Source organism: Vanellus vanellus, assembly GCF_965231255.1.
Source record: "Vanellus vanellus genome assembly, chromosome: 14".
Taxonomy (NCBI): domain Eukaryota; kingdom Metazoa; phylum Chordata; class Aves; order Charadriiformes; family Charadriidae; genus Vanellus; species Vanellus vanellus.
In genome coordinates this window covers 18,595,792-18,619,612 of record NC_138919.1, presented here as the reverse complement: position 1 = coordinate 18,619,612, position 23,821 = coordinate 18,595,792, and the positions used below count along the sequence as shown (strand labels likewise).

At 51.8% G+C, this 23,821-nt stretch overlaps 1 protein-coding gene across 1 annotated transcript in view; it reads left to right on the top strand.

Annotated features, from left to right (window-relative positions):
* Positions 1-14,902, top strand: part of FAM20C (FAM20C golgi associated secretory pathway kinase) — a gene marked incomplete at its 5' end in the record, with an annotated part of 59,860 nt that extends 44,958 nt beyond the window's left edge. The window contains 6 exons of the mRNA XM_082490495.1: positions 1,528-1,643; positions 9,904-10,084; positions 10,671-10,780; positions 12,739-12,820; positions 12,918-12,977; positions 13,761-14,902. Coding sequence (XP_082346621.1) covers positions 1,528-1,643; positions 9,904-10,084; positions 10,671-10,780; positions 12,739-12,820; positions 12,918-12,977; positions 13,761-14,013 — 802 coding nt within the window. The 3' untranslated portion in view covers positions 14,014-14,902. The remainder of the gene's footprint in view (positions 1-1,527; positions 1,644-9,903; positions 10,085-10,670; positions 10,781-12,738; positions 12,821-12,917; positions 12,978-13,760) is intronic.
* Positions 14,903-23,821: the final 8,919 nt, after the last annotated feature.

The following is a 23,821-nucleotide window of genomic DNA, read 5'->3' as shown; positions in this document are numbered from 1 at the left end:
TGAATTTCCCCCGTGATCTTGAAGCGCACTGGAGAGGACCCGTCTCCTGGGGGAGGCGTCGCATGAGTGTGACGGGAGTCTGGCTCCCCCCAGTTAGCTCCCGGGCACACAAATCCCAACCAGACGTGGGGAACGGTGTGAGCGTTCAGAGGGGAACAGCTGAGGTGGGGAGGGAGTTCTGGTGTCGCAGCCAAAAGCCGGGGCCGTCCCGTGTCAGGAGGATATTTCAGCCACAAGTTAGAGGGAAGGAGAGGGCAGCGGTGGTCAGCCCATGCTCCTGTTCGCTGGAAACGTGCCCCCAGGCAGGGGTGGTGCAGGGTATGGTGGATACCCCAAGACTGGGAAGGGGACGCAGCCCTGTCAGCCCGTCCAGATTAGGAGCGGGAATTAATAATTAGCGATGAATTATTAACAGTATGGCTAGAAACCATGGCATTTCACAGCCCGAGTTAGAACTGAAACATCTTTCACACCCCGAAGTGCCCAGAAACAGCCTTGCAAAAGCTTGAGGCTTTGGGGCCGCAGATTATTTGGGGGTACGTGTAGGATTGCAGCCTTCTGGGTTGGTGGTTTGGATGAGGGAACCAGCGGGGACACGGGGTAGATTTGCCATTTAGAGCCATCCTGGGCACATCCTTCAGGGATCTCCTGTATTCTGTTGTTGTTGACCTTGGTGTTGGTCCCTTCTGCTTTGTACTTTATATTGCCATTTTAAGCAGATGGTGCCGTAGGAAAAAACATTAATGGAGTTCCTGCAGGGAGGTGTGTTAAATACCCACACACCAGCGGAAAAAGCAGTTGCTGCCCAATGTAGAAAATCTTATCAGCAGACAGGGGACGTAAAAACTCCACCTGAGGGGAGGCTTTCTATGGGGACTTTGCTCTTTCACTGTATCTAATAGCTATGCTTCGCAGGGAGTTTTTAATGAGCTGCGCAGGTGGGGGAGTTTGGGGTAGAGAAGGGCTCCTCACCCTGCCTTCACCTGTGGGAAAAGTTTTAGTCTCAGGGAGATTGTTTAGGTTGGTGTAAGGGTATTAAAACAGAGAGGAGCAGAAGCAAATAAATCAAACAAATACTAAGACTGTCAGAAAAAAAAATTACTATTAGATGGTGTTTACAGAAGAAAGAAGCTGAAATCCCATTCCTCAAGTCACTTAAAAAAATTGGTGAGCAAAATGCATGTTATAACAGTCCTGAAGTAGCACAAAATCAAATACAAGTTTCTACTGTCTCTTGTTTCTGGAATTCTATGTATCCTCATTTTTTTCACGGAACAATGTGTCCCCGTACTCTTCTGTATTTTGCGTCTGCTCCATACTGGGTAGGCAAGTCAGAGCTGATTGTATTCAGGACATATTCTGTAATACATTACAGGAAGGATTATCCAGTTTAAAGTTGATGGGCTTTTTACTCCTTGAAGACCACAGATAAATGTGCCTTCAGAGTGCAATGAACCTTCCTAAAACCTATCACTATCATTATATTTTAATCCTTTACATAAACTGTCTCTTTTCTTTCTCTTCCAGGATCCTGGATTTCCGTCGCGTGCCACCGGTTGCAGGTAGACTGGTTAACATGACGAGAGAAATACGAGATGTTACTCGTGACAAGAAACTGTGGAGAACGTTTTTCATCTCACCAGGTAGTCTTGGAAATTACACTATATTCTTTCTATCCCGCCGAACACGTACTTAAGGGAACAATGTGTAGATTGCTTAATTGCTCAGATATTTCTAATAGAACTGTCTTCTAGACCTTTGAATAAAAATAAATGTGGAGACATAGCCTACAAAAGAGACTTTATTGTTTTGAATTGAGTGCCTTTTCCCCGTGACAAATTATCCGCAGAGACAGGCTTTTATGTTCACAAAAGCAATGTATTCAACAAATGTTTTATGTAGAGCAATTTCTAAAGCAATTTCTTCTGTTTCTCTCAGTTTACCCAAAACCTTATTACTTGGCCCATTAGTTATTTAGGCTTTTTTTTTCCTACTGCAATGTGATCCGTCACTTCTGTTGGTCAGATGCATTTATTTCTCGGTTTTGACTGGAGGACCAAAACCTAATTTTCTCAGATTCGTGAACCTCAGTTTTTGTTACAACAGGAGTTTGAAAAAAAATCAAGCAAATAGACGTGTAACATATCCCGCTTCCAGCTCAAAGTCTCCGCTGGGCAGAGGGCAGAGTAGAAGTGACCTGAATTGTTCCTGGTCCTTGTTCTTGCTTTGAGGGCCGACCCCGGGAGCCGGTGCTGCTCTCGGTTTCTGTTACTCCTCACTCTTTCACAGCGTCTGGTGGCCCCAGCCAAGGATGGAGCTCCACAGGGTGGGAATTTTACAAACACAGGGTAAAACCGTGCCCTGCGCCCCAGAATGTACATCTGGAATAGGTGAAGATGGGCAAAGGGTGGGAGAAAGCCGTGTCCTCTCTGTTGAGCATCTGGGTGGTGGTGGGGAGAAATCGAAGCTCTGATTAAGGCACAAAAATGCAGGCTTAAGTGTGTTCTTAAGAGAAGGACTATCTAGGGAAGCCTTCAATGTAAAGCATGCAGCTATGTTCCAGTGAGTTTAACTCGTATTATTTCAGCTGGGTGCGAACGGGCTTTGCTGAACGCGGGCTGTGACTCGTGTAACGGGCAATCTGGAGCAGAAGTCTCCGGAGAGCTCTCCCTTGCTCTGTGTGTGATTGGCCAGAAGCTCTATAGCCCAGATCCCCAAAGTCACGATCCAAAGGCTTAATTACAGTTTCTCCCGACGTAACTGGAATCTGTTGCTGTTAGCTGGAAACCAGAGCCCTGTCGTTGCAGAGCTTTCTCTCTTAAAATGGTTATCGCACTTTTGTGATCACCAATAAAGTCATTATTGTGGCTGTTATTTTTAGCTCCATATTTATGTTGAGCTCTGGGGACACACAGTTGAGCAGACAGTTATTTATTCCAGTAACTTCACTTGTAAAATACGTGACATAATTACAGGAGGTTTTGTCTTACCCCGTGTTATAAGCGCTTCAGTTTTACATGGACGGTTGTGATGGTGGTGACGGTACATGGTGACAGCGTTCACCAGCCCTGATGTGCAGACATTCCTGTGTGCTGGGCACTTGTGCCTCACTCGCTTTCTCTCCCTCTCTTCCTCTCCCTCTCTGTCTCTCTACATTTTTTGGCCTTGATTTTTTTGTGGCCAAACAATCACACACAAAAGGTGGCAAAAAAATCTTGGGACAGTTTGTGTACACGAGGTACTTTGGCTCATTTGAAATGCAAACGATTTTATTCCCATTTTAGCAAGTAAGACACAGATTCGTTTTCTGGCTTTCTAGTCTTCCCAGGTTGCGTATCGAGGCTTGGGCCTGAACTTGAGTGATTCCTGAGGATTACAAAACTTTACTCAGGTTCTGGGCAGCTTACAGCAGGCAGAGCACGGCAATGCAGAGTTAAGGCTGCCGGTTCGGATGGAGATCGTTATCTTGTCATTATGAAATTCCAGACATCCAAGGGATGATCCAAGCATAATCCTTTATTCAAATTTATTTAGAGGCCTCAGATAAATTCAATTAAAATATTTGATTAACTATGAATCAGGCTTTTCTGGAGAATAAAACGCTTAAGCAATTAATTTTTCTTTCAATTTTACATTTCCTAAATCAATATACTTTGCTTAAAACATGTTGGTTACTTGTCAGAGTTCCGCCTGCAAGTCCCCAGTTTAATTAGTCGGATTCTCATTAACATATGTCCAACCTCTGTCTTGTATTTCATACTGACCTTAAGAGGCAGGCATTAATTAATGCTTAATGAAAAAGTAATAAAGGTCCTAAATTAAGCATTTGGAAACAAATTCACAAACCCAGCGGGCAGCCGAAGCAGCAGATTGAGGGCAGAAGAGGGAAAAGCGGAGGGGGAGTCGGGGGGTGGAGAGGGACTGGGAGGACTGGGAGAGGCTGACTTGAACACTCTGGCAGATGAGGGGCACCAAAGTCACTTGGTTTTCATAGAATCTCGGAATCACAGAATGGTTTGGGTTGGAAGGGACCTTGAAGGCCCCCCAGTGCCACCCCCTGCCCTGGGCAGGGCCACCTCCCCCCAGCCCAGGTTGCCCCCAGCCCCGTCCAACCGGGCCTTGAACACCCCCAGGGATGGGGCAGCCACAGCTCCTCGGGGCACCCTGCGCCAGGGGCTCACCGCCCCCACAGGGAAACATTTCTTCCTGATATCTCATCTAAATCTGCCCTCTTTCAGTTTGAAGCCATTCCCCTTTTGAGGCAGAACTGGTTGCAAAGCTGAGAAATGGAGGTGTGCCATACGGACACATATGGCAAGAGCCACTCCGAGCGCCCGCACGAAGCCCTGGAGGCTCCTCGGGTCCCTTTGGGGTGGCTGTGTCTCTGCCTCTCCATCCCCAGCAGTGCTCGGCGACGGTGGGCCTGGGGACACCTTGTGCCTGCAGGCGACGTATCCCTCCCCATGCACCCGTGTACGTCTCCGAAAATTAAACGAGCGGTACGCGTAATTGATTGTATGCAAAGCTCTTCCCCTGGGGCCGGGAGACCGCTCTTTGCAGCGGAAACCCTCGGAGGGTAAATATTGACGATGCCCCTCATCAGTGTTCTTCCCTGCACCAGCGGGGGGGCGGCTCAGAAGAAACCTCGCTGCGTGTCCCCGCCTGGGCCATCTCGCCTGGCCCGTGGGAACGGGGGCTCCGTGCCGGGGGCCGCGGCGGGCGGGCGCAGGTTGGGCAGGGGCTGCGGCGCGGTGGCCCGTGGGGAGCGGGGGTGGCTGCGATGCGAGCAGAGGGGTCGGGCATGGCCCTGCCTGCGGAGGGCACGCAGCCCGCAGAAAAGTGCACTCCCGGGCAGTTTGGACTAAACACGAGAAATGGAATCAGGTCAGTAATTATTTAAATTAGTTTTACATCCTTTGCAGTCGGGCAGACTGCAGTAGCCCCGCGACTCTTACAAATGAATGGTAATTTGCTAGGAAAAAAGAGACATATTAATGATGTCAGCCTTCATTTTGGAAGTAATTGAGGCAGCAGCTTAAAGAAATCAATGTTACACAGCCAGTAAGCACTGTGGTTCTGTTCGTATTAACCAGTTCTGAGGGATTATGGATTTTTTTTTTCCCCTCTCAGCAAACAATAGCAATTCTGAATTAGCTATTATTTTGAGCAGGTAAAAGAAAGATCTTTTCATGCGTTGCTTTAGTAAATATTCAGGATTCTTTCCCGTGCTCCAGTTGCGCGGGCTTGCTAAATGTCCTCTATTAACAGTCATGCAAATCTCAATAAAAGAACTGCTCTGCCAAGCAATTTGCTTTAAGGTGTCTCCACTTGTTCCTTTTCTTCCTGAGAAGAATTATTGTTCAGCTCTCAGGATGACGCACAGGAAGTGTGCGGATGAGTACACAGACACTCTCCTTCTTAATTGTTGTAATTAGTGGGAGTTTCGATCACCAGACCGTGATTTTTTGCATGGATTTCATTACGAATTGTGTCCGTTCATCCTCAGATAACGAAAATCAGACATTTGCAACATGGCTCGGGATTCTCTCGCCTCTAGTGCTTTGGGGGAAGGGGGTTGGTTTTTAACGAAGGAGGAGTTTGCATGTTGCACATTGGCAGTGTTGGAACGTTTCAGCACGTATAAACTTCTCTCCCCTTCTGCTTCGCCGGCGCTGCCGCTCTGGCCACCTCCGCCCGCTCCTGCCGGTCCCTTCTTTTGCAGCCGTACGTGGGGACGGGGGTCTGTACAGAAACACCCGCATCATATAGGAGAGGAACGTATGGGCTGGGCGATTTTAGTGGGAGGAGGTGGACTGCGCTCCAATTAGACCTCGTCTCCCCTTTCCCTCTGGTTTTTGGCTGTGAAAGGCCGAGCGCCGCTCTCCGCGTGGGATTGCCGGCGAAGGGCTCGTGTCTCCGGCTGGAAGTTCGCCCTCATCCCGCTGTGCGGAATGTGGGTCACCTACTTAGGTTCCGGCGAGGCTTGCTGCTGCACCTTGAAGTCTTAAACGAGAACTGTCTTTTGCTATATTTGGTACTTCCTTTTTTTTTTTTTTTAACATTTTTAAGAAACCTTAAAAACGACTGTTTCCCCAGATAATTTGGGCTGCCTCATCTCACTGCCGGTAATAAGAACTCGCCTCACTTCTGTATAAGAACTAAGGTAGACATATCAGGGTGTCTATTCGGTATCGCTCAAAGCAGCTCATTTCTTTAACAGTAACTTGGGATGCAGCACCCTGTCATCCCCTACCCCCAGAAATCAGACAGGAGCGGCAGAGATTAAGTACCACGGAAAAAGCTTTGCCGTTGAAAGTCACTTCTCACCGAGAAACCCACTCGTGGCTTTACCGCGGGTTTGCTGTCCGGGTGGCAGGCGGCTCCCTGCCGTGGCTGGCAGGACCGCGGTGCGACGCAGGCGATGGGGCAGTGGCGGGAGGAGCGGGGAGAGCGGCCGGCGGGCTGCGGGCAGCAGACGTGCTCGCCCTGTCGCTCCGCAGCGGCGAATGCCATCGCTGCCGCAGCCCCCGAGCGTTCCTGCCGGTTTATCTGGGTACGGATGTGCGATCACTGTCAAATGATTAGCCCCAGTCGCTCTCCTTGACAGTACGGAGCAGGGTTTCATTGTTCCCAAAGTTAAATCCAGCAGCAAACTATTAAACACGGTATTTATCTTCCCACTGTGCAAAATGCTGTGTTTAATATAATTCCTTTCCTGAAAGGTCAGAGTTAGGTGGTGCGCAGCCGAGGCTGCGGGAAGGGCAGCGCCGGCCCTTTTGCTCTTTGCCAAACCGTTACGGCGGCAGATAACGGAGCATCGGCGTCCCGCTTCCGGCTGGAAGTCAGGTCACGGGAACCCTGGCAGATGAATTGTCTCAGGGGATCAAGATGACCTTCCGTGGGCTCCCTCCCTCCAGGGACCGGCAGGTGATGCCGACGCAGCTGAACTGGAGCGGGAGCCCCGGGGCAGGTCCCAGCCCCGGCTGTGGCAGGGGACAGCCGTGTCCTCCCGCCGCGGCACAGGGACGGCGGTGAGCTCCTCACGTCTCCCAACTCCGCCGCGCTAACCCGCAGCCTGCAGCATCTCTGTGGGGTTCCTTGTCAATCATCCCTTGGGGCAGCTTGGAACCCCTTGAACTATTTTGTCTGCAGTAATTTCTTTTTAAGGGTATAAATCACAGATGTTCCTCCCCAGCTGTTGTTGGCTGAGAATACCCCAGCCTTCCTAACGGCCCGGTGTGATCCTGCCTTGTGGAGGCCCTCTGCAGCTGGCGGTGCTGCCCACGGGCGCTTGGGCAGCTCTTCACCTGCGTCCTGAGTTACAGACGAGGTTCACAGGGAGGCGTGAAGCCCGCCGGGTTTTGCCAGGATGGTCGAAGGCGAAGCTGAGGCACCTGTGTTAGCCCTCCAGCAGCCGGGCCAAGTCCATGCTGCACTAGCATTTTTGAGGAGGAACGTCGTGAGAGGTTACAGGCTGCGGGGCGGCGCGCCCAGGGCTCGCGGTAGGTTGGCTTCGGCTGGATGTGGGCTTCGCACCTGGTTTTAGACTGATGAAAGTGGGCCAGTCCAAAGGAGGGCCACCGAGATGGTCCTGGAGCTGGTGCGTCTGGTGTTCGAGGAGAAGCTGAAGGCTTCAGATTTGTTGAACCTGGACCAGAGGAGGCAACGCTGGTCTGACTGTGATGTTAGTGCTGGCCCGAAGGTGTGGCTTGGACAGAGGCCTCCAGAGTCCCTTCGACCCAAGTGGGACACTTGGTTAGGGACTAACCACGATTGCTCGTTTCCCATGCCCTTTGTAAAAAGGCTTTCAAAACGTCACTCTCAGAGGTACGAGTTATATTACCGAGTTGTTTAAAAGGAAAAATGAGTGGGGTTCTGTTCAGAAGTTAACGGACATATCATGTGATGAGCAGCACCGGGATTTGTGCTGGGGTTCATAGCAACGAGCCAAGCTGAGCGGGTTATTGGCCAAGGACATGGTCGCTTGTTAGCTCACGGGAAGTCTCAAACTGCTGTTCCTTTAATTAAAATGTTAAGGGACTCAGTATGCCTTATGTGTAAGAAAAACCTTTTAAAATCATTTTTAAGAAAGGGTATTCTGCATGGTAAGACACTTTACATTACAAAATTAAAAGCATAGACTTGCTGAGCGCTGCCTTCCTTCCTTTTGTAATTTCTGTTCTTCGTTTGCTTTTCCCTGAAGTACTTCTCTTTCAATAATTGTCAACGAGGTTTTTGACCGCAGGGTAAATATTTCTGGACTGAGTCAGGGTGTATTTAAGTGGTATGAGCCAACCCCGAGAATGTAAGTCGAGAGCTGGGGCTGGAGTTGTTCCTGAGCACGGATGGATGGGTGGCCCTGCTGGGTCCGGCACAGCAGAGGGGCTGGAGAAGGCCGTGTCCAGAGTAGAGTAATCACAGCTTAATGGGCAAGTCTGATGGCCGTCAGCAGAGGCTTGGAAATGAAGAGCTGAGACAAACTGTCAAGCAGTAACACACACCAGCCTTTTAGTCCAATTATGTGATGTAATTCCAAGGTTAGCAGTTGCTCTCGGCTAATATGGTTAATTAACACAATCAAAACCACCACGAGACCTTACTGCTCTTCCATGTTCCCCTACTCCTCCTTCCCCAGCCGCAGCTCCTTGCCCTGCTTCTCCCTCCCTCCTGTTAGCTCCGGGACCGGCACTGCTCCCTGTCCTCTTGACTCACCGTCTCCCTGCCGCGGCCCGCCGGCACTGTGCCATCTCCGCCGGGCGCTTCGCTGGCCGTAGGTTGGCTCTGGCCCGGGGGGACGTCACAGTGATGGGCGGCGTGCTGCAGGGCATCGCTGCCATGAAAACCCACCAGCTCACCTTTCCCAGCCCCCTCGTCTGCGGTGGCGGGCAGCAAATCACCGCCCTCTGTTGGGCAGCCCTGCCTGCCGCCCTTATCCCCATCCTGCCCAAAGGGAGGGCAGCTCCGAAGCAATGTTTGAATTCAGAGGCCTTGTGGGGAATCGGGAAGCAACGTGACTTCTCAGCTTCGTGCATTACCATAAGGAAAGGGCACAGTCTTCCTCTAATGATATTTTGTGTGCGTAAAGCAATGTCGAAAGAGTTGTAGCACACCGACAAGAAGATGAGCATTGTGCTCCTGTTGTTGTTCATAGTCCAGCGTTGGTGGGGACTGGGGATGAGCTGCTCTCTCCCACCCCCAGGGAATCCACATGGGAAGGGGGTTCTGGTAAAGAGGTGGGTGTTGCTGTTGGTACAGAAGTACGTGGTGGCAGCTTTGGGGAGGTTTAAGGTAACCCAGGCTCCAAAACCTGCTGCAGGTTCTTTTTCTGTGGTTGTTGGAATAACATGATGAGTGGAGGAAGAAATTTGTGTTTGGGCTGTGTGCTGCCAGAGTTACATCTGCGCTGTTTCCACCTTCCACACACCCCCACATGAGTCTTCACGGTAAATAGTTCTGCTTAGGAAAACTGCCAGTTCCTCTCATACCAGCAAGTAAATGAATGAAATGTTGTCTGTTCTTTAAAAAAGGAGCCAAGATTTTGAAAGGTGACTTAATTTTGGGCACGTGCCACCTGTTCAGCCATGGGATTTGGGGTTCCAGCCTGGGGTAACAAATAGGTCCCAAAGGATGTATCAGTCTGGCGAAATGAAAGGAGAAAGGGAAGGATTAAAAAAAAAAAAATTGTCTTTTTTTAAATATAAATAGACTGGAACTAGTGACAGAGCGCTCAGCCAGGGCATGATCCCAGCGCTGACACGAGTGTCTTTCTGGTGGTTTCAGTGGAAGAAAACTATGTGTGGTTTTGGGTCTGAGATTTATTTCTTCTCACACATCAGTGCTTTTATGAATTCTTGAACACTAATTTAAGGGTAGGTTTTAAAACTGTTTTCCTTTCTTTGCCAGCCAACAACATCTGCTTCTATGGGGAATGCTCCTACTACTGCTCAACAGAGCACGCCCTGTGTGGAAAACCAGATCAGATCGAAGGGTCGCTGGCCGCTTTCCTGCCTGATTTGTCTTTAGCTAAAAGGAAAACCTGGAGAAACCCTTGGAGACGTTCCTACCACAAGCGCAAGAAAGCAGAGTGAGTAGTGGTGAGCAAAGGGTTCGCCAGCTGCACCGGGCGATGGGCAAATAAACCAGTGCTGCAGTCCCTGCCCTGCCTGATCCAGAGCATCGAGGCTTAGGAGAGGTCTGCATCTGCAGCGGGTCCCGCTCCTGGGAAGGGACAGAGCCCTTACACTGGCAAGGAGCTCCAGCTTACGGTCCTGAACCTGAGAGGTCCTTCAATGGCACCGTTCCCTCCCGGGACGGGTCCCTCCGCTGGGTTTGACGGGATGCAGGGGGACCGTTCGGAGTCCCGGCAGAGGGGGAAAGACCCGCTGCCATCAGCAGCCCGCAGCCAGGCACGGATGTTTCCGTCCTATGACTGCTGGTGCAGGTGGTCTCCTAAATCTTGAAGCTATTAGCCAGATAGTTTTCAATCTTGTGATTTTCTTCCTTTTTCTCTATCTGCATTACTGGAAGCAGCCGGAAAAATTTGCTGCCTCTACCTGACCCTGCCCTCAATCAAACATGATGCAACTAGATCTTTGCAAAATAATATATTTTTTTTAATACTCGGTAAGCTTTGTGTGTGACATAAAATATCAAAATGTTGGTTTTTCCAGATGGGAAGTTGATCCAGATTATTGTGAAGAGGTTAAACAAACACCCCCGTATGACAGTGGGACCAGAATTCTGGATGTAATGGATATGACAGTTTTTGATTTCCTAATGGGTATGTTTCATCTCTTTCAAAAATTAAATGCAACATTTAATTAGAATAAGAACCATTCCTTTCTGCACCGCTCTGCACAGCTCAGCAGTTTGCTAAAGCGTGGTTGAAGCTGCGTTTGCTGTATGTGCCGTTCTGGATGATTATGAGAGAACGCAGATTTACGTGGTTACGCGTTCCCATCAGTGCAGATTAAAGGAACAAAGACGTTCAGAACCGCGGAGTGGTGATGACGGCGGGTCAGGCCGGGCTCCTTCACCGCAGTTAAGGGCTTCACAGTTTGCTGTCGCGAGTGCCTCAGCGTTGTAACCTGCGGCTCCTGCACGCACGTGCAAGGACTCCGCGTTACCCGCACACTGATTTCAACCGGCGGTAGTTTGACTGCTGCTCGCTCTGTAAACTGTCAGAGGGGGAAGAGAGAGGTGTTGCTGTTACGAAGGCAACTGGTATGTATTGGGAAGTTCTTTCTATGTAACCTGTTTGGAATCAAATAATTCTTAACAAGCAGGTAATAGTGACCGGTCCCAAGCCTCCTCAGTGTTACCACTGAGATGTTCTCATGTGAAACCTGTTCTGCTGCAGCTGATGTACCTGTAAGGTGCCAACAGACGCCCTCGGTGCTCGGACACGTGCCAGCACCGACATACCCTCTGCCATTGCCACTGCTGAGATTGCCGCAATGGGCTGCAGCAGGAAAGGCCAAATCACAGCTCAGGAGCCGTATGCGGCATCTATAAATGGCTCAAGACCCCCGCCATGACGACAGGATTCATAGCTTGGCACCAATGCTCTGCGCAGTGACCTTGAAAAGCGGATCACGCGTCTGCCTGCCGGGGGTGCCCAAGGAGGGCTGGTCAGCCGTCCCACTGCGGTGGCATCCTGACCCGTATGTTTGAGTCATGATATCGTTTTGGCTTTCCAGGCAGCTGGAAAATTTGGACAAAGTCCCTAATTGAGATAAAACAGGATGTTTGGTTGTGGTTCAAGAAGTTTACTATGATAGTAGCAAAGTCATGTGGATTAGAATCCCTGCTTGGAGGATGCCTTTTCTCCTCCCCGAGCCGCACCTCGCACCCGGCACACACTCCCTGCCTGCTTTGCGTGCCGTGCTGGCCCAGGGCTGGAGCAGCAGCGCTCCGGTGCACTGGTGAAGCTCTGCTGGCTCAGGACATGGCTACCTCATGGGTGCCCAGGCTCCTGAAGCAGTTGAGATGCCATCATAGAATCACAGAATGGTTTGGGTTGGAAGGGACCTTGAAGCCCACCCAGTGCCACCCCCTGCCCTGGGCAGGGCCACCTCCCCCCAGCCCAGGTTGCTCCCAGCCCCATCCAACCGGGCCTTGGACACCTCCAGGGATGGGGCAGCCACAGCTCCTCGGGGCACCCTGCGCCAGGGGCTCACCGCCCCCACAGGGAAACATTTCCTCCTAATGTTCAATCTGAACCTGCCCTCTTCCAGTTTAAAGCCATTCCCCCTCATCCTATCACTCCATGCCCTGGTAAAAAGTCCCTTCCCGGCTATCCTGGAGCCCCTTTAGGGACTGGAAGGGGCTCTAAAGTCTCCCCGGAGCCTTCTCTTCTCCAGGCTGAACACCCCCAACTTTTTTGAAAAGAGGAGGTGAGGAATGATCACTTGAGAGAGGTTTCCTGGCGTACCCCAGGAGGGGGTTGCTGGAAGGTGGGAAGGTTGGTGTTGTCTCCTGATGGGTCCTTTTAAGTATAAATGCTTTTAAGTGTAAAAGCTACAAAGGACTTGAAAACAGCCCATCTTGCGGTGTGGCACACATGGGGCTTTCCGCAGTAGAAGCAAACGAGCTCAGCAGACCCGTGGCTTTCTCAGCCCTTCGTGGCCGTTGTGCTGGGGGGCGCCGGGTGTCCCGCTGAACTTTGCTGCTGCCCTGGCCCGCAGGCTCGGCAGCGAGCCGGAGTGAGAACGGCCTTCTTTTCTCTTTGTTCTGTAGGTAACATGGATCGACATCACTACGAAACCTTTGAGAAGTTTGGAAATGAAACATTTATTATCCACTTAGATAATGGAAGAGGGTAAATACCTTTAATAATCTTTCTGGGGGAAAATAAAAAGAAAGAAGTTAGTCTTTAAAAGAGCCTTTGTCATGTTCTTGCTCTTGTCTTTTAACAGATTTGGAAAATATTCCCATGACGAACTTTCCATATTGGTGCCTTTAAACCAGTGCTGCAGGTAAGTTTCCAGAGTTGTTTCCCATTTTCTACAGCTGTTTCCACTAGTGGGGCTGAAGTGCCCGAGTGAATGTTGTGTTGCGTACCACGGAGAGGAGGAGACGCCGTGATGCTGCCCGGTGAGCCCGACCCGCGCGAGCCCCGAGCGCTGGCGGCACCAGGCGCAGCGTGTGTGGCGCTGAGGCCCGTGCGGGAGCGCGGCTGGGAGCGGTGGCCGCAGAGCCTTTATTAAGACAACGTATGCGGCCCATTGAAGTCAAGTGGAGAACTCTCCCCGGGTTATGGAAGTGCTTCACAAGGGCTTTCCGGGGTGCCCCCGGCAGGATTTTCAGGAAGGGCAGGTGACATGCAGAGTTTCAGCTTCGCCCGGCCGGGACACGGGGCACCCTCCGTGTCTGCGGGGGCTCTGGGCATCCCTGCGGGGCAGCCAGCCGCCCCCGCCCCCGCTCAGGGCCACCAGCACCAGGCGCCTGGGTGCCGAGGCTGCTGTCACCCCGGGAGCGCGGCACCAGAGCCACCGGTGCCTTCCCGCGCCGAGGGGCACCGCGGGGCCGCGCAGCTCTGCTCTGCCACCTCTCCGCCTCCCGGGGCTCCTGCTGACCGGCCCGCTGACGGGGCCAGCTGCTCACTGGGACGGTGGCAGCGCTGCTTCTCCTCATTTCGCGTCTCGTAACGAGGTTTTTACGCTGTTAGCGCAGTGCTGACTCTAAGCCTTTTAGCCCCATCACGGCCAATAGGGATGAAAATACTGATTTACATATTTTTTTTCTCCTTTTTCTCTTAGAATAAGGAAGTCTACCTATCTGCGATTACAGTTGTTAGCCAAGGAGGAGTACAAACTCAGTCTCTTGATGAAGGAATCTTTACTAAAAGATAAAATAGCTCCCGTTCTCTACCAGCCTCACTTGGAGGCGATGGACAGGCGGCTGCGGATTGTCCTCAAGGCTGTTAGTGACTGTATAGAAAAGGATGGTTATGACAATGTGGTTGAAAATGACTTTAACGCTGATGTTAACACTGTTACGACCGAGAGGTAGTGAAATCGCAAGACTACGTTTTTACCAGCCAAGTAAAGAAGATTCAAAAAGGAAAAAAGAAAAAAAAAAAAAAAGTCTTGCAAAAGACTGTATATGCCACTTTGTGAATTCAGTGAATTCAGAAACGAGATATAATTGTTCCCAAAATAGGTAAAATGTAGACTCTGCAAAGGCTTAGTTCATTAAGAAAAATAAGTCTAACGTGATGCTTTTCATTAGTTCCTAAAGAGAGATTGTGAAAAGATTCAGAAAATACTCAGATCGTTGACGGACAACAGTCTTACAGCAAAGCACCTCCTGTCCTTTTTGTATAGAAAGGAGGCCTTTACTTAATATTTTGTATTTATATATGGTATATCTATGAAACCCCAGACCTACCTACCAAATTAACTAAGAGGGACGGCATAGGTTTGACTCACACTTTATTTGTGGTGACAGTCCGCTTAGTATTTTGTGTTAACCCTTTAAGTGCTCTAATCCACTGTATCTTATTTAAATTGAATGCTTCCCCCCCCCAGCTACTCGGCATTTAAAGGGTTAAGGCATTACGAACTTTTAAAGGCAAAAAATAATAATTATTATAATAATAAACAGTGGTGACCGGAAGGGAATTTGACTAATTGTGCATTGACAGGAATACTTGAATGTTGGTTTTACAAAGTGATGTAAAATGACAAGTTGTACTATTTGTCCATAAGGAGGTGGCAGCTCTTATCTTTCTAGACTATCATAGCTGAGCTGCTACTTTTCAACTTTGCTTTTGATAGTTTTGTGTAAATATATACATATATGGGTTAAAAGCTGCTCTCGGCAGCCCTAGGCTTACTTTTGCAGCATTTTTGTGGAATTGTTTGCAACGTGGTAAAAGTGCAATAAAGATATGGCAAAATGTGTAGCCGTCGTGTCTAAACAGGTTCATTTTTCGCTGGAATTGTTGTTCAGAGCAAAGCTGGGCTCACCAGCCGGGGGTTGCAGAAGCCGTTGGTTAAATTGCCGTCCCCTTTTGTAGCAACGGCCGGTGGAGCCAAGGTAGGGAACTGGGGATGAATATACAGCTCCGATAAGGACCGTGGTGTTGAAAATGGCTGATCTTTCGTACGAAAGCATTGTTTTGACTGTCGTTTCGGCATCCCTTCCTCTTGCAATTAGAGCTGGAGAAGGGCGCTGTGGAGCAGCAGCTCTGGCAGCTTACGGCTCGGCTCGCCGCACCGCCCGGAGGCTTTCCGTCCCGCAGTTCCTCTCCCGTGGGCAGCTGAAGCCTTTGCGCCACCCAGAAAATCTCGGCCTAAATGATCCAGAAACGTGGTATTCGTAACCAGATAGCTCTGAATCACGTTCAGCTGAGTTCGTGGAATGCGTGTGCCGAAGCAGGCAGCAAATTGACCGCGTGGCTGTGTTTGCCTCGGGGAAACGTGGTGTGGTACAGGAGGAGCGCCTCCTCGCTCTGTTGGGTGAGGGGAGAGTTTATTATGACAATACTCATCACAACTGTAATTCACATCTGTCATTTGTTGCATTTTATGTCTTTCTTCTCAGGGATTTATAAACATACACTTTAAAAGCTCGTAGCCAGATGGACCAAACGTGGGCATTTCAGTGTATTGGCATTATGAATGAGAGAAGGAGCTGCTCTATAGTCTCATTCATTTCTTACCTTGATGTGTTGTCACTAAAAACCTGTCTTTCACTATTTCCCTGCCCATTTCAAATTCCCAGGGCTCTTACACACGTGGCGTACCAAGACAACAGAACGTCTCGGGCTCTACATGTGTCCCTGAACTTGGAAAATGTCTGTGTCACCCCACGGCTTCTTTTTCCCCCTCCGAGAACCACCCGTGGCAGCGAGGAGGGTCTCTAATGCCGCGCCGGCACTGCAGCTCGCTGGCTCTCTGGCAGCCAAAAAGCCCCAAACTTTGGGTTTTTAAAAGGTGAAATGGGTGATGTTATCCTTGCTTTATCCATAATGCTGTGCTGTGGGTTTCCTGTGGGTGCAGGTGTTTCGCGCTGTGACCTTGTGCCGGGGCTATGGAATTGCCCCCCCCCCCGGCCACGGCTCTGCTTTCTGGGGCTGCAAACCCGGGCTTCGGGCAAGCGGCACTTGGCAGCCTCGTACCGCGGAGAGGAGCGGGTACAGCGCAGGGCTGTGTCCTTTGGCGGCCAGGCTGTAGGTCGGGAGCTGGGGGCTGGTTGCGGCTGCGGGGCCCCCACAGCCTCCCCGGGGCCCTCGGGGACGCAAACGCTGTCCGGAACCCCATTCTGGGCTTCTCTAAGCAGCACTGGTGGTGTTTCTATGGAACAGGTGACTGAAGGGCGCTCATCCTTGCCGTATGGTAACCAGCGCTGTAGCCTCTCCCCTTTCGTTCCTTTCCTGAGCTTTGGTGCTTCCCCCCGGCAGCGTTCTAGGCCTAAAACTTCTTGTCTCCAGTCCTAAATTCGCCACGCAGCAAAGCTGAAGGGGAGGCTTTTCTTTGGGATGAAGACACGCCAGCATCTTGGGGGAAGGGAGATGGTGGCTGAGCACGGGGAGAGACTCCCTTTCCCCCGTGCCTCCGAGGAGAATTTGGGTGAATGAACCCCACCGGAGCAGGGGGATCCGACCCACGGGGCAGAGTGCTCGGCAAGAGCTGAGCCCAAGCGCTCCGCGTGGCGGGGCAGCCGGGGCACGGGGCTGACCCGGGGGTTATTTCAAGCGGTGGAAGGGCCGATTCATTAAACAAGCCGTGGAGCTGCTTCTCGGTACCTAGCGGGAAGCTCTGGTGTGTCTGCGGTCCCGCTGCCGGGTGGCTCGAGCTTTGGCTCGTATTAATTTTCTACATGTTTGGGAAGGGAAAAGAATTATTGCCTTGTCGCCGACATGTCGTTCCTCCGTGGGCAGGGGTGAGTGGGCACGACAGACGGGGAAGGAGCCGGGGAGGGGACGTGTGGCTCTGCCTTTCCGCCCGTGGGCTATCGCAGCCCTCAGCATAGCTCTGCACAGCCCGGGGGGGGCAAACCTCCGCTTTCGGGGTGCGTCTGCGTGGCCCGGCCCAGAGCGAGCAGCGGGCCCGAGGCTCCTCTCCCCAAAACCTCGTGGCCTTTGAGAGCCTTTAGGGAAAGGGGTTTGCTCTCCCGGGGCGTGCGGAGCCGGCGGGGCAGCGGGCACGGCCGGCAGCCACCTTCGCACGGGGACAGCCGGTTGCGGGGGGGAGGGGGGGGGTCTCGCCGGGGGGACGCGGTGGGTTCGGTGCGCAGAGGTGCTGCACTCCGGCACGCGCCTGTGAGAGCGGCTGGCGGCGGCGCGAGGCGATGGCTCCGGAAGGGCTGTCGTTGCGCGTTAGGTCAGTAATCCATGAACGGCGCAGGATTAGCATGGCCATGGCACGGTATAGCATCCCCTTAGGAGCTCTACGTCTCTGACAGACAAAGAGATTCGCTCTCAGAAGATAAATAACTGTCAGAATCCCATCGGTTTGTCTCCGAGTCTCAAAAACGGGTGTAGCGACAGCGCCCTGGCGATAACGCACCGAGAAATCTGCAGCAGCCTATCGGGGCATAATGCGTTCAGCACAATAAATATAGTCTGCACAATAAATAACAGATAAAAATAAATAGTAGACTTCTAAAAGCACTTAATTACAACTGTATCTGCCAGCCTAGAATAGCTTACTGTGTTCTCCAGAGTCATTCAGATGAGAGCCTTATATTGTTTTGTTGTTTTTCTGTTATTTAAGCATCAAAGGAAATTCACTCAAATTAAAAAAAAAAAAAAAAACAACAAAAAAAAACCCTCATTGTTTGAATTAGGTATCAGTTGTTGCGATCGGCAGAGGCGGGCAGAGCCGGAGGTGTATGTCGGAGCTGCCAGCCTGAAGGAGATGGCAGTGTGAGCAGCGGTGAGAAGCGTCGGTAGGAGGGAACCGGGGATTTCAGCCGGAGCACCGCCTCCGGGCGCTGAACCGAACCTGAACCTGTCTTATGGGGCGTTCAAGGGAGGCGCGTCCAGAGGGCGTTCTGGTTCCTGCTGGTGCGTCGGTACGTGGTACCTATAGCTCTGAGGGGGATGTGGGGCTCTCTGCTGCTGCAGCGACTGCGTCATCCCCTTAACACACCCAAACTCCACCCGAGGGCTGACCCCGCGTCAGCGCTTTTGTGGCCCCGTCTGGAGCGCACCGAGTTTCCAGCCTGGAGCGGGACATGTGCTACAGCCTCGGTAATTTGCATCCTGCTGCAGCAAACGTTCCTCTAGTACTGAGTGTATGACCGCAAAATTCATTTTCCAGGAATTATTCCAGATATTGGTTGGTTGTATGGACTTTCTTGCCGGTGGCTGTTTACTGAAATATTTGGGGCTCAATATGCAGAAACGAACATGCACAAGGAAGATTCATTTTAAACTGTAAATTGAGCGTTTGAGGGAAATGTTGAGTTGGCCAGGACAAGTTTTCACATGGGATTTCAGGTTATCGCCAGTTAGAAGCTGCTGGATTTCTTGAGAATATTTTTTTATGCTAAAAGCCACTCCCAGGCAGCCTCCAGCATAACTCAGCCCGGGACCAGATCAAACTGAATTATCTGCTTGCTTCTACATCTGCATCAGTAAAGGACGGATCCAATGCTGTCGGGGGCTGTCTAGAAAAAAAATAAAAGCACTTCAATTTGGTGGGTCAAAAGACCTGAGAACCGAGGCCAGACCAGCTCTGGTCATGGCTGCAAATGAAGCATAAGCAAAAAGGAGTGTATCGGTTTGGCAGTGCCAGAACCTCTAATCAAGGTCAGGGCAAAAGCTTGTGCCTAGGGATTGTCTTCAAGAGCTGCCGGAATAGGTGCTATCTATCTCACCCTCTACAACTACCTGAAAGGAGGTTTTAGAGAGATGGGAGCTGACCTCTTCTCCCTGGTGACAAGTGATAGGACAAGAGGAAACGGGTTCAAGTTATGTCAGGGCAGGTTTAGATTGGATATTAGGAAGCATTTTTTCACTGAAAGGGTTATTAAACATTGGAATAAGCTGCCCAGAGAGGTGGTGGATTCACCATCCCTGGAGGTGTTTAAGAAAAGGGTAGATGAGGTGCTTAGGGACATGGTTTAGGAGTGGTGGTGTTTTTATCAGGGTAGGTTAACGGTTGGACTTGATGATCTTAAAGGTCCCTTCCAACCTCACTAATTCTATGATTCTATGATTCTATGATTCTATGATTCTATCTGCTGCGCCATCTTTTTAGAAGTATTAAACACTTTCCGAGGTTTTTCCGTTTATGCAGCTTTGGCGTAGTTAACCCGAAGCAGTAAAGGGATTTTGAGAAGATGGGGGGAGCGCCCGCGTTTGTATCCCACCCACAGTGTGGGGACCCACTCAGGCACTGGGACATCAGCCCCTCTCTTTCAACCGCCCGCCCGCCGCCATCAGCGCCCGTCCCCTGTCAGAAGCAGTGTGTGTTACGCTTCGAACCCTGCTCAGGTCTGCGCCCGGACCGGCAGCCTGCGGGTGGGATGGCAGCTGGAGCCACGGCGGAATATCTGCAACTTGGAGGTGTCGGATCAGCGCACTCTGCAGCGCTGGGGGCGCGGGGCTCCGGGCCACGCTGTGCCCACGGTCACGGACGACGTCGGGGTCCCCACGCAAATTCCTCTGCCGCTTCTTCTAGGAAGGTGCCCACTGCTTGATAGGCATATGTGCAAAACCACCTACGTGCTTCAGCTGACCCTGACGTGGCTTCAAAATCTGCCCCAGGGTGACTTAAGATAGATCCTACCCAAAAGACGGACAATGTAAAGCCTCATCGCTCCAACCGCTGGGGCTGCGCTGACGCCAGCCACGGTCGCTCCTGGGCGCTGCTGGAGCCGGCGGGAACGCGGCGGTGGCTGTGTGTCGGCGGAGCTCACTGGAGCACCTTCTGGTGCCCTAAATCAAGGGAGGACTACAATCTGCATGCATCCTCTGAATCCTCATGCACAGCTGAACGACAAATGACAGTTAAAGCTGTCGGCAAAACGTCAGCGCTGCGGCTGGGGAAGCCCAAGGGGGGGGTAGAAAACAAAGCCAAAGCGTCAAAGGCAAGTTGATGGTGAAATCCTCTCTCCGATACACGAGCCAGGAGCAGCGCTTACCGCTCGGGTCTCGGCTGAGCTTGGGAAACGGAGGACAAATGCTCTTCTGATTTGCAAACTAAGAAAATCAGGCTTCCCGGAGCTGCACACAACGATTCGTGTAACCTCCTAGAGCAGCACCAGGAGTCTTTGCCACGGGCAGCACTTCATAAATACCGACGATAAAAGGCTTTTCTGGTTAGTGCATTGAGTGGAGGTCGCATCGTCTTCCAGACGGGATCCGAACCCTTTCTGCTGAGCTGAAGCAGCTCCTCCCTAATCAGTGAAGTCGGTGAGAGATTTACAGGAGCAGAGTTTAGGCCCATTATCTTCTTTCACTGCCCCGTTTACAGAGGACCAGTCCCTCCGGCTTCCTCACGGCTTCCTTCGCTATAAGCTTAAATTGTTATTATTGTTTATCTTTTCTATTTCTAGCTGTTTGCTTCACTGATTTGCACTGGATTTCCATGTTTAACGGCTGCTTTTTTAGCCTGAATAAACTCCAAAATCCATTACTTATAAATTGAGGCGTCTATAGCCAAGTCTTTGCGTTGTACTTGGAGCTTCGTTTAAGCACCGGCGGCGCCCTTTAGCCACAACTGCCTGCAGCCAGGTTCCTCGCGTCGGTCACGCCTGCGGAGCCCTCCCTTTGTGACGCCTCCAGTAGGCTTCTGTAGGAGCTCGTGGGATGATTCCCGTGAAAGCACTTACTCCTCCGGAGCCCGTTCACAAGAGCCTGACCAAGTGTGTCACCCTCATTGTCCATCCGAGGGCTGTACTCGGGGACACCCTCTGCGCTGTCTGTACACCCTCTGCCTCTGTAGGTGCAGAAAAGCCTGGGCGAGCTTCGCTCCTTGAGCTCCGTACCGCCACCCCCTCCCTTTCTTCATCAGGAGGGACCGCAAGCGTTGGCACAAGCAACCCCCTTGTCTGGCGCAAGGAAAAGCCCAACGCTTATTGATTCAGTACCCACAGATCCTCCTGACTTCAGCTGTCAGCCCGAAAGTGGCGCTGGAACCGGCGGTTCGGTCCCTCAGCATTGCTCTGACACCAAAGCCTGTGGAGGGGGGTTCTGCCATGGTGGCTGTTGTGCCTTTTTCCTCCATGCGTTGGCAACGGCTGAAGTAAAAAAACTAAGTAGGGATTCGGCTGTCTGAGTGCCCCCCGCTCTCCCTCGCTGTCCTACAGGCGTCGATGGGCTGTTAGGAGGCGGGCAAGGGAGGGGAGCCTGGCGGCTGTCTTCAGGTCTGGTGCGAGAAGCGGAAGGAAGCTCTTCTCTCTGCAGAAGCCAAAATAAGGTTAGGAAACCCATGTCATGGCTCGGGCGTTCGAATGACCGCTCCAGTGGAAAAAATAGTTTTTGCAGCGTTCAGGACGTGCGGTCCCCACAGTGGATTTTTTCACCTCTTAAATAGGCGGTGGCAGAGCCATCCCACAGAGCCTCCACACGCCCCAGGAACGGTCAGTATTTTCCTGCCGGAGGACCTGACCTAGGGAAGTTAACGGAAACCTTCCCAGGGCCTTCAAGCTGCTTCGCATCCAGCCCAGGGCGGCTGCAGAGCCCCAGTGGTGCGGAGCTGCTCGCCGCAGCTGCTGAGGAACTCCCTGGAAATAAGGATGGTAAAAATTAAAAGACCTTAGTGGTTGTAGCAGTGTTTTGTTCGACCTGGTGGTGGTCCACACGGCTCCTGGTTCAACGGTAACCCCTTCGCTGCTTACACGGGGCTCAGGTTTGCAACGGGCGAAAATAAACGTTACCTCCCGAGGAGGGAGGCCAAGAAAGCACAAGAAAAATACACAGCCCGCGCCGTGCTGGGGAGCGTGCGAGGAGGAGAAGAAGCGGCTGGCAGCCTGCTGCGCGGTTAGGAGAGCAGCTCACACATCCGCACTCTTACTGGAGCATCCTACCTCCAGCCCGTCGTGCCTAATTAGCATTTTAACAGGTTCAGACACTTATTTACCAGGTCTCCACACTTTGCCCCCCAGACCGGACGGCCCAGGCGTTGGGCGCCGGCGGTGCGCAGGTTCATTGCTGTCTCACAGCACCCCCCGGCGCCCCGGAGCCCGCCCCCCACAGCCCCCGCGTGGCTGAAATCGGGGACAGCTGGGCGGGTAGGCACCGCTGCAGCACGGCAACGCGCGTCGCCTTCATCCATCAGCCTTCACACCCCTTCACTGGTGGCGGTACACCCGGTGGGTCCGCCGTGCTGCTTGGGCACCTGAGCCCCACCGGGGCGGAGAGACCCCCGTACCACGACCTGCGGTCTCTCGCTGCGACCAGGACCACTGCGGTTGTCCAGATGAAGTCAGAACCCAAAGAAGTTTGAAAAGTTATATAAAACAATGAAACGTGTTTAAATAGGACCACTATTTAAATGAAGCAAAGTCATTAAGGCGTCAGCAATGCACCAGTATTGCTTAGGTTTGAGCAGCTCCGACCTCCACAGCTTTTGTGCTGCATCGGCACAACCTGCGCACCCTCTTCCCCCGGTACATGTCTCGCTTTTGCGGTAGATGAAGTCGTTAAGAGGACTACACCAATCGCCCGGGTACGAACCACCTCTGCTTCCCAACAGCGCTCGCAGGGACGTATGGGCTGTATCAACCTGTTGGCGAGTGGGGAGTTCGGTGCTACCAAACATTCGCAGACCTGTGAGCTGGTGATGTTTCCCGGGAAACCGGCCCCATCGCGGCATCCCGAGGTGTTGGGGCACATCGTGCCACTGTGGAGCAGCTTTTGGCAGACCGTGGAAGGAACACGTGGCACTTACAATGGACCTAAGTCATTCCGCAGGGGTACACCCTGTAGGTGCTCTCCCGACGGCTTTCTAGCATCCGCATCGCTTGGAAAAGAATGTATTTTTAGAACTATCCTCTGAGTCACTGAAGGGGGAAATAAAAGCTCACGATTGGGTTCCCTCGAGCGAGAAAAGCCGCTTTCCTTTCGGGGAAGGATCACGTCCGAGTTCCGGGCAGTCGCGTCGAGGCTGCTGTGTGCTGCCCGCGTTTACCGCTGCCACCTCGGACTTTGCTCAGGCTACGAAACCGGGATGTGGCGAAACGCAGGTGGGAGGGCGGGCGCAGCCCCTCCTCTGCCCGCAGCCGGGACGCGGGCGGACGATAACCGACCCCCTGCGCCCTCCAGGCCACTGGCCAAAAGCGCTTTTTTTTTCCTCTCCCTCTCTTTCGGGGAATGCACTATGAGGAGCCGCACTTTCGTCTTTCTCTGGAACGTGTTCTAATTTATGGGATGAGATTTGTGATAATTGAGTTCAGAGCCGAATGCTGAGCCTTCTCCGTATCCCCCGGGGGTTTTCCTGGGAACAAGACGGATTGCCCAGTATGCTTCAGGCAAAAAATAATGAATGAATACATAAAAACATGAGTAACAGCATGCCTCATTTTGCCTATCTCTTAGAGCGAGAGGAAGCTAATTCTTTAAGTATCAGGAATGTGCTCATTATGCAAAAGTGGCAGAGCAGATGCACATATTCATAATAAGTATATTAAAAATCTCGTTTTAGCTCCTAGAGGACAAGTGCAAGTGCAAAATCGGGTGCAATTATATTTATCTTCCCGCCTATGGTGCGCTCTCCTTTGAATATGTATTTGTTTGAGCCGGTCGTAGCTGGAAGCGTGGAGTTTCCTGTGACTGAAAAACCAAATTATTACAACTACCAGGCTATGATCCTTCATATCAGAGGCTGGATCCAAGGTCCCCCGAAGTCGCTAAAAAGGCCCT